Consider the following 10,167-nt stretch of genomic DNA (forward strand, 5'->3'; position numbering starts at 1 on the left):
GATCCACTTGAGAGCTTTTAATACATCAGAAAAAATATTTCCATGTTGGTGAGTCACAGTACAATGGGTTTCTACAGCAATAATCTAGAAAATATTTTATGGAAACCACTTAGGGAAGGTCTTAGAAAAAAAGCTTTCATGTCCCTCACTTATGGTTCCAGATGCATTATGGTTCCAAATACATTTGAATAGCAATAAAGTTATTAAGGCTATTCTGTGGGAGACTGAAATCAGAGACACATTCTTAAGAAGATCACCCTTGCCATTTAAGCAACATTATTAAATGGCAAGCAAATCCTAGCACAAATTTCAAATCAGCACATTGCTTTTTTATATGCATATAGCCAAAACACATTAGGAAAACAATAAGCAGCAGTGCTTTTGCCATCAAATACAGGTCTATTCATACTGAACAAAATCATGCCATTTAAAAGCACAAACCTGTATATGTCTACTGGGAAAGTGGCTTTATCTGTTATAACAGCACTTAGTTTCAGGTAAATGTGTATAGATAAGCCTCTCTCAACCTTAAGTTCCAGATGGCATTTGACTACAGCTCCCATTGCCCTCTGCCGGTGTGGCCTAAGGTCAGAAATGATAGGAATTGTACTCCAGCAACATCTGAAGACCCAAAGGTTGGGAAGGGCTGGTATATAAGATTACAGCTTAAGAAATGCAGGAAGTTCAGACTAACAGTTACTCAAGAGTTGCTTCTTAAGTTACTTTTTTCTCTTTTTTCCCTTTTCTGAGTACAGAAATTGATCTAGTCGGATAGGCATTTCATGTACTGGCTGCTCAGTCCCTACACCTACGCCAGAAAACACATCCGCATTGCCTTTCTGATATTACAGAGGAACTAGTTTCTTCTGACACTGTTAGTAATTAAACTCTTTTTGTTGGATGGTCCTTCTTAATCCGGTTCTGAAAAATCTGAGCTATTATTTTTCATGAATCCCAGATGAAGAGGAAGAAAAGAAAAATATGACACATTCATCTTACAACAATAGATATCTATTAAGTACATAAAATAATTCAGCAAGTGAACATGGCAACATTTCTCTTAAAGATATGTCTAACCAACATGATTAGTGTCAAACCCTGCAAAGCTGTGTTTGTTATTTCAGTTTTTACTGAAAAATTAATTTGGACATGTTTTATCCTATTGCAAGGAGAACGAGGAGACTCCAGTCTGGCTGATTGTCGGTACATAATTTGTGAAGGTTTTGAAGTCATCCAACTAGATGCAGGTGCCAGTACAAGTTTTGAGAAACTGACATTTAATTCTAAACATGGTTTTTAAAGGGATATATAAACCAAGTACAAGAGCATCAACCTTCTTCACTTTTCCAGATTCAATATTATTTATCACTTTCTAAAAAAAGTCTGTGCTGAACCTTTTGAATGGAAGTTACTTTCCATTTCCATTGCTTCTGGTGTCCTTTCAAATTTATGTATGTTTTTAATTATTTTTGGTCAGGTGAAGTTTATTTTACCATTTCTTGTGCAACATCATCAGGAGTTTCCTTCTCCAGATCAAAAGTAAACTCAATGGCTCCATTATCTTTGGGTTTTCCTTTCAGTTTCTTAGGATCTTCTACCCAGAGTCTTAAGGCAATAGAGGATTTCCTACCATCATCTTCTTCTGCAAGTTCCACTCTTACCCCAGTATCTTCAGCAAAAAAGGCATGGCTTAGTAAATCTTTAATTTCATATCTGGAAGAAGGAAAGATTTCAAAAGCACATTAAAGCACTACAGTTTTCAAGACCATTTTATTGCGCATTATTATCCTGCCTTTTCTCTTCCTGTGAGAAACCCAAGGTGGTTCACAAGTTCTTCCTCTTCTCTATTTTGTTCTCACAACAATAACCCTGTAAGGTGGGATAGGCTGGCCTGAAGTCACCCAGCAAACTTCACAGCTGAATGTGGACTTCATCCCAGATCTCTCAGTTCCACATTCCAACACTCTAACCACCATGCCACACTGGTTAGGGTATAAGCCTACAAAAACGAACAGAGAGGCCTTCAGGAGGTTTGTGACTGTCATGACTACTGCTCCTTGTTAAAACATTAACAGAAGAACCCACACAGCTCACAAAAAAGCCTGTTGTCACAGAGGTAATCCAGAATCTAACAACTTCAGGCTTATTTTGAATAACTTCATGATGGTCAGGTATTTTGTACATTTTTACTTAGCTATTTCCAGCAATGGGAATGGATAAACTAGCCAAAACTAAAAGTACAGTGGATCTGCCTGATGTACTGAAGTGCATCTCCTGGCTTGTTAAGCTCCTTACAAACTAACATCACAAACCAGGATTTATTTGCACCATGTACACAACTGATTCACACTAAGTCAGAACTCCACAGAATTCTAGCTTACCATTATATAGAGGAGACAATGCAAAGAAAGTAGCTGGTGGCAGAAATCTTCTAGTTATATCCAGGCTCAAATGACTGCAGACAAAATAGCAAACAGCTATGCAACTCAGACACCAGCCAAAATGGGGGGGGGGGGGACCAGCCAGATCAGTCTCCTCAAGCAAGAAATCCCTCAACCTGGACTAAGCCACACAGAAGGCTTTTTCCATTAATTCTGCCTTAAATAAAGGAGACATTCAAAAAAGGCTTTCCAGAAGAGGAAGAAGATCATCCATTTGATATTTTGTTTCAGCCCATTTGAAATTCTGAAGGCAACAAAGGGCACCTTGAATTCGACCCAGAAACTGGTAACAAACGCAATTAGGATCCTAAAAGACCCATGATCCAGAAGAATAGCAGCAAACATTTTTTGCAGCAGCATTTCTAAGAAGTTTTTGTAGTTCCCAAATGCTTTCCAAGGGCAGTCCCATATAGATCCCCATTGCATGGCAAACAAGAGAGAACTAAGGCATGCATGCATCATCATAGCCAGGTCTGCTTCCTGTAGGAACAGGTACACCAGCCCACAAGCACTCTTAGCCACAGCCACCACTAGTGCAACTAGCAATACAACTGAGACAAAGAGAACTTCCAAACCCTATGCCTGACTTTTAAAGGCAAAAGCAACCCGAATCAAAACAAGCAATAACAGGCCTGTTATTTTTTAAGCATTCTGTCCAAAAATACCTCAGCCTTTCATTTCTTAACCTACACAAACCTTCCCCAGACTGGTTCTCCTAACAGATCCTGAGGCTGCTAACAGAGGGCTATGGAAAATTAATCAGATACATCTCGGAAGTAAAAGTTGGGGAAGCCTGCCCTAAATCCAGTTTTCACTTAACCCTAGAACTTGATGGAAATGATAGACCTGGGTACAGTTCACAGAACACTATTCTCCAAAATTTCATACAGAAGCAAAATAGATCAGACTTGATATGGAACCTTAGGAAACATCCTAATTAACCCATGGCCCGTGATGCCAGCTTCTAGAGCTCTCCAATTGCAAACTGATGATCCTCTCCATTCATTCCAGATTGGCCATCCAGAGAGATATGCTGGTGGATTGGATCAAAAAACACACTCCAGTTTTCAGGACTGATGATTCACTAGAGTGAAAAACGTAGATTCTGTCCAGCAATCAGCCAGCAACCATGCTGAAAAGTGTCTATATAATTAGTTGCATCCACAAAAACCTGTAGGAATACTAGTAAGTAGCTGGGCAACCTTTAAATCACAGGCCACATGCAGGTACATGCTACAGCCTCCTAATTTTTAATTTTGGAAGGGCATGACTGTAGTGGCTAGGGAGAACCCAAATTTAGCTTGTGTTCAAGCTACATGGGGCTCCTCTGGCAATCTGTGGCTACCATGGGGTGCCTAAATGTTCAATTTGGCTTGGGAACAGGTGATCACTGAATGCTGGTTTGGAGGATGCTGTGGTATCTTGTGCTAGGGGTCCGGTGGGCAAAACTGTCTTCCAGACCTCCAGATGTGTATCAACTTGAACCAGATGCTTTCCAATTTGCCAGCACCAACACACACACCAAAAAAAAAAAAAAAAGAATTAAAATGTCCTCAGCAAATACAATTTAAATGTAACAGAAAAGTGTTATTTGGAACAAACCTCTCTTCTTTATTTTTGCAAATGCACTCTCCAATTATCTCCTTTATTTCAGGATCAGTAACTTTATCAAAACTTGCCGGTTTGACACCCTGCAAGGGGGAAAAAGAGACATAAATAAGGTTCTCTAGAATTCTCTTCCAAAATGGGTTTATTCATAATAGATGTGAGTCCAATGAGACTGAATTACTAGAACCTGCTCCAGACTACTGTGTAGTACCAGCTATAATCAACGTAAAGCCAAATTACATACCCATTTGGCTCTTTAAAGGCAAAAGACTTGATTCTTGTTCTGTAGCAATGCAGGTGGTCCAATGAGCCTAAACTGGCTTCTTAATTTACTCAGTATCAGAGATATGTATATGAGATCTTTGGAAATAACATATGCTTATACATAATGTCTTAGGTTTATTTGAAAACATAAATCACTTTGTGGCACTTTTTATTCTGACATGAATGTTTGCAGACAACGGCATCTGATGCAGCAAGACCATGCTGTTTCAGATGCAAAAGATTCATAACACTCATGGAAGAAGTCTTCAGCTAGAGAAAAGGCAGCACTGGATCTAACCACCTTCTTCAGACCCAAGCCAAGATTAAATAGCACCTTAGGAAAATTAGTGGAACCCCAAAATAGTCAATATTATGCTTTTAATGCTAACTATTATTTTAATCTTCTGCCATTTTAGGGTGGTACTTAAGTGTTTGTGTTCTGAGGTTCATCATAAATGTTCAAAATAATCAGAGTTTAGGATCAGGTCATAGGGCACAGCAGTCCTTCCACTGATCCACTCAGCCTGGGTTTAGCACTGTAAGCTTGTCACTGCCCCAGGAGCATCTTGATACAAGTTGTGTATCATGATGTGCATGGGAGAGATAGGGTACCAGGCCTCAACCGAATATGGCGACCAGGATCATCAGTTCTGGACTGTGGGAATTGCCCATCTGCCCAAGGAGGCCAAAGTAGTACATGATTCAAAACAGGTACTGTTCTCCACAACAGAGATCAAAATCTAAGACGACAAGGACTGAGTGATGTCCTTCAACTAAAGGCGCATGGCCAGGTTTGAGGGTGAGACTACACATTACATTGATTATGTATTGTGCAGCTGCAACATCTACATTTTACTTGCTTTAAAGTAAGTGCAGTCCAGATTGGAACTGTGGCACATAGGGATGGGTGTTAGGTTAATCCACAGATCAGGAAATGGAGTATTGTTGGAGAAGAAAGGGGAAAATATTCCATCTCTAAGGGTGACGATCCTAGTGTGGATTAAACTGTACATGATGTACTTAATGTAACATGCAATTTAATCCTAAGCAGCTGCCTCTGGGGCCACAGCTCTGTAGGATCTGATGTGCTGCAATTAGCACTTTAGGTCAGCTGGCTGAATGCTCAAGGTAGTTTTGCAATGCGGCCTACATGGCACTCTTGAAGTCCCAAGGTCGGACTTTCAAATGGATCATAAAAGAAGCAAGTGATGGAAACCCCAGCTGCTTTAAAAGGGCCAAGGGAAAGGCATGCACAATTCTGCATCCCTTACTTACACTTCATCCCTGCACCTGAGAAAAGTCTGGAGTAGCCTCACAGATATAAAGAGCACAGATGGGAAGGCATACACAGCCTAATCAGGGGATCTGGAGTATCCAACACAGAGCAAGAGGAGCGGTGAAGGTGATCTCTGCCTTCTTGCTCATTTCGCTCTGCCTATTTGTTAGATGGCCATTTCTGGTCAAGTTCCAGTCCTTGGAAAAGCAACCAGCTTCGATAAATGCCATCAGGGGAAGTGCAGGGGGGGGGGGGTCAGAGCATGGATTCCTGTTCTGTTTCCAACCTCTCATCTGGGAAGCCAAAGTATCTTATGGCCCTCCCTAAATGACATCCAGGGGCCACAAGCTGTATCCCTCCATATGTCTACTTAGTGATTATTTCACAGATACAGAATCCTGCAACAGAGCCATGTCTTCATGCTAATGGGAAAAACTGACATGTGCTAGAGCAACTGATTTTTTAAAAACAAAGATCTTTAGCAAATGTATAAAATGCACTAGTCGTATCTGTCTTCCTGCTCCTTTAATGATCTGTTGTGTCCCTGTTCAGCTTGCTTTAAAATCAGATACAGCTATTGTAAAATAAATGAAATACTGCCTGCCCTGTTTGCTTGCAAAGTTCTCAAGATAATATCACACACATAACCCAGACAGACTAGATGGTTATTGTGAATTCCAAGAAAATGAAGATTAGAAGACACAGTGAACTCAAAGTTAGCTCTGTATAAGTTACTCTAGTCTTGCGTACGAGCTGAATATTTCATACAAATCATGCTGAAAGGTCTTGGGAAGAAATATTTCCCAGACAGCTCTAAGCTGCTGTGTAGTTTTTATGTTCTTGTAGCGGATAATCACAACATTGCAACCTCAAGGGGGGAGAAGATATTTAAGGCTAGACATACTTAACAGAGGAAATGCCACTTTGAACACAGTGAGGCTTCTGAGTAAAAAAGCTCAGAATTGTGTTGCACAAATATAAAACAGGTAGGAAATCTGCATTCTTAAAAACAACATAATGACAAAATCTCTGAAACTATAGTGAAAAGATTAGATTGCACAATACTGCCTGAAATTAATTCCTAGTAAGGTAGACAGGTAGAACTTTTTACTGCATTTCCATTCCTCATCAAATCAGACTGAAGGAATTATTAAGAAACCATTCTCTGTAACACTACAACAGACTACAAATTACATTCAAACACATGTAACAAGCAACTTGTTGCTTAAAAAAAATTAGCTCTGATTTTGACTGGAGATCAGACTGAATGGTGGAATAGGGGAGAAAAGGAACTGTTTAGCAGGTACTGACAGTTATTATCCCTACAAGTTCCTTTTGTCTTTGCAAGATCCCAGATGTGTGTTGAACCTCATATAAACCCAACTTCACACCCCAGTTAGCACAATCAATTTTAAGCCGTAAATCAGCTGGCAGTGATAGATAAAGTGCCCTTGCCACTCCACCTTTCCATTCAAAGTTGCCATTTTTGTGGCTGCTTTTAGTTAAAAGAAATGTTAAGGAATTGACCTTCTGAATTCTTTATAGGCCTTCTTAGGATCCCACAGGGCACCCTTCTCTGCCCTGTGTCACTAAACAACTACAAAAAAGATATTTAAGATGCAGACTACACCCGGCTATATTGCTTTTTTCCATCATGATGCAAGTAGGCTATGGATGTCCCAATTCGGTGCTTGGGTGTGCTAATAGAATGAATCAACCAGGACTCAGTCCTGACAAGATGCAGGTGCTCTTGGTGGGTGACTCATCCAGTTGGTGGGTGACTCATTCACACTTGGTTGAGTAGTGTTCAGTCTGTTCCAGCAGGAGGTAAAGGTTTACAGTTTCAGGGTCCTTAGATAAGCTTGTCATTCAAGTCTCAAATCTGGTTTGAAAACCCTTTTATCAACTGTAGTCTGAGCTGGGTTCATATGGGCTTGGAGGTCCAAACCATTCTGGACCCATGGGCACACTGGGGAATTTGAAAAACTGCTTTGGGCACTGCCACAAAATAGTTCCTGTGGAGGAAGTGGCTAGGCACATAATGCCTGCTGTAGAACCTGGCTAGTCAAAAGACACTGTGGGGCAGAGAGGCATAGCAAAGCAAGAGGCTGGATGGTGCTGGAACAGCAAAGAGGAGGGGGAAAAGTTGTAAGATAAAGAGGTGGGGCAGAAAAAATGCGAGGCTAGAGCATGAATATGGAGCAACTGCAAGATAAAGAAATGAGTGGAGGACAAAGAATAAAGCAGAAGGCTAGCAAGGAAGATGAAGAAGGCAGCTAGGGACAGGGAAGGAAGATAAAAGGCAAGGAAAGGGGTTTTGGAGGCTTGAGGCAGGGAGTGCAGAAAAAGACAGAGCTAAATCTGTGTGGATAAGAAGAAAACTAGATGAAACCAGGAAGCACTTCTTTCCTTCTCTTCCTGCCTGGTGACCAATAGACAGATATTTAAAAGTGGCAGAGAAATAGAGTTTCACTGGTGCTATCCTTGGGGAGATCCCTGGACCAAATTCTTCATTTGACACAAGAAAAAAAGGCCGATAACTAAACAGGACTAAGCATTTTGCTCATAATATGCTTGTAATTTATCATCTCCCTGGCTTCCAGTCTGCTCCCAGACATAGTATAAAGTACAGTTTTTATACTATCCTCCACAGTGTAACTTTTAGATGCCTTACTACAGAGGATGGCACCTACTTCTGGCCCACAGGCTGGATCCACTCCTAGCCTAAACTGGCAGGTCAGATTATGTCAAGGTAGTAGGGTCTCATTTATCAAGCCCACCCCATCCACCCTCCCTCTCCTTATTTTAGAATTAAATCCTAATTTTCAAGAGCCAGAAGGAGATAGAATTCAGACAAGGCACTAAAAATTCTAGCTCTGGGATTGAATTTGTTCTGGAAAAGGTTGTCTACTCCATAAAAAGTGAAATTTATAGCTCATGCATGATCCTTGAACTACCCTTTCCTTTGTTTACAATGTGGCAAAACATGTGTTTGTGCAACTCCATTTCGTGCACCAGCTAAAACAGTCTGCTTATTTCTGCTGGTTATTTCTGAACTAGCCTGGTCTGGTAAAATTCTCCATGCCTTGGTTAGCATAAAGTTAAGAATATTGCAGTGTTCTTTATAGTGCTTCTCCTGAAATACATCCAAAAGCTTTAGTACAAAGAAAATGCAGCAGCTAGGCTGCCAAGCAGTGCTCAACATCGAGAACACATTACTTCAATATCAATATTGCATATCGACAGCCATTGTGGCATAGTGGTTAGACTACTGGCCTGGGGATCTGGGAGATCCCGGTTCTAGTCCCCTCTCAGCCACGGAGCTCACTGGATGACTTTGGGCCAGTCACCAACTCTCAGCCTAATCCTTCTCTCAGGTTTGTTGTGAGAATAAAATAGAGAAGAGGAAAAACTTTGAGGCACCTTGGGTTCCTTGCAAGAAGAAAGGTGGGATCTAAATACAATAATAATAATAATAATAATAATAATAATAATAATAATAATAATAATAATTCAACATTACAACATCTGTTCTTCATACACCTATCCAGTTAAGGTCTGTTGGAAGAGTCTTTCTCAGGACACTATCACTCATGGAGACACAAGTAAAAGTCTCCATGAGTGATAATGTCCTGAGAAAGACTCTTCCAAGTTCTATATTGCTACTGAATGGCAAAATGTTCTTCCTGCATTGGCCCCAACATTCTTAGCTTTTTGAGAATTTGTAAGACAAAACTTTTCAGTTTGGCCTTCAGTACTTTTGGTGTTTTAGCATGGTTTTATTGCTTTTTATATATTTTAGTGATATATTTTTATTACTTTGGCTTGTTATATATTGCCTTCATGACATCTGTGAAAAAGCAGTATGAATTATTAAAAATAATAATAAAATACTGAAATTTCAGTTAAAAGAATATTGTTAGGTTAAGATAAACATGAAAATGAACAATCCTTACTGAGCACCTTGAAGAGGAAAACAACACACTCGAAGCACTTCTAGCATTCTCTGGTGCACCTTTAGCAGTTCTTCTGGTAAACTGACTCTTAACCAACACTATTTTTCTTATGCAGGCACATCACATCACATCCCGACACATCTTACTTGTCATTACTAGCAGTGCAATCCTTTACATGTTTACTCAGAAAAAGTCCCAGTGTGTTCCATGTAAGTGGGTGCAGCACCATAGTTAACATTTTCCGTTTTTAAAAGAAATTGATTATTCACTTGGGTCATTACACTCTGAACCCACTCTCAAAATTTAGAAAATCATTCAACTTTGTGATTTTTCATATATTGCCATGATGTGGCATTCCAGTGTTTCAAGAACTTTGCCCCCTCAGGATCTTTGAACTACTGTGAAAACTTTAGAGATGAACACTTAAATCAATTTAATTAGTAGAATGGACAACTGCAGCATTAGTGGGGGACAAATTTCAGTCAGTAAAGGTGAGTGTTAAGATCATGTGTTTTGGAGGAAATTTAATTCTTCTGTGTCAGTTAATATGGAATAAGAAAGAAAAAATAGTTCCCCTCCCAGTCAATGCTTAATCCTATCTTAACTATGACAAGGAGGCACC

General features: G+C 40.0%; 1 protein-coding gene across 1 annotated transcript in view; it reads right to left on the bottom strand.

The window, feature by feature from the left end:
• WNK2 (WNK lysine deficient protein kinase 2) overlaps nucleotides 1–10,167 on the bottom strand; it is an 89,325-nt gene that overhangs the window by 64,376 nt on the left and 14,782 nt on the right. Inside the window, exons 2-3 of the mRNA XM_044451513.1 lie at nucleotides 4,044–4,132; nucleotides 1,494–1,713 (exon numbers count right to left, since the gene is read on the bottom strand). Of these exons, the coding sequence (XP_044307448.1) occupies nucleotides 1,494–1,713; nucleotides 4,044–4,132 (309 nt within the window). The remainder of the gene's footprint in view (nucleotides 1–1,493; nucleotides 1,714–4,043; nucleotides 4,133–10,167) is intronic.

Source organism: Varanus komodoensis, unplaced genomic scaffold, assembly GCF_004798865.1.
Source record: "Varanus komodoensis strain SLA01 unplaced genomic scaffold, ASM479886v1 scaffold6_2, whole genome shotgun sequence".
NCBI classification, from domain to species: Eukaryota; Metazoa; Chordata; class Lepidosauria; order Squamata; family Varanidae; genus Varanus; species Varanus komodoensis.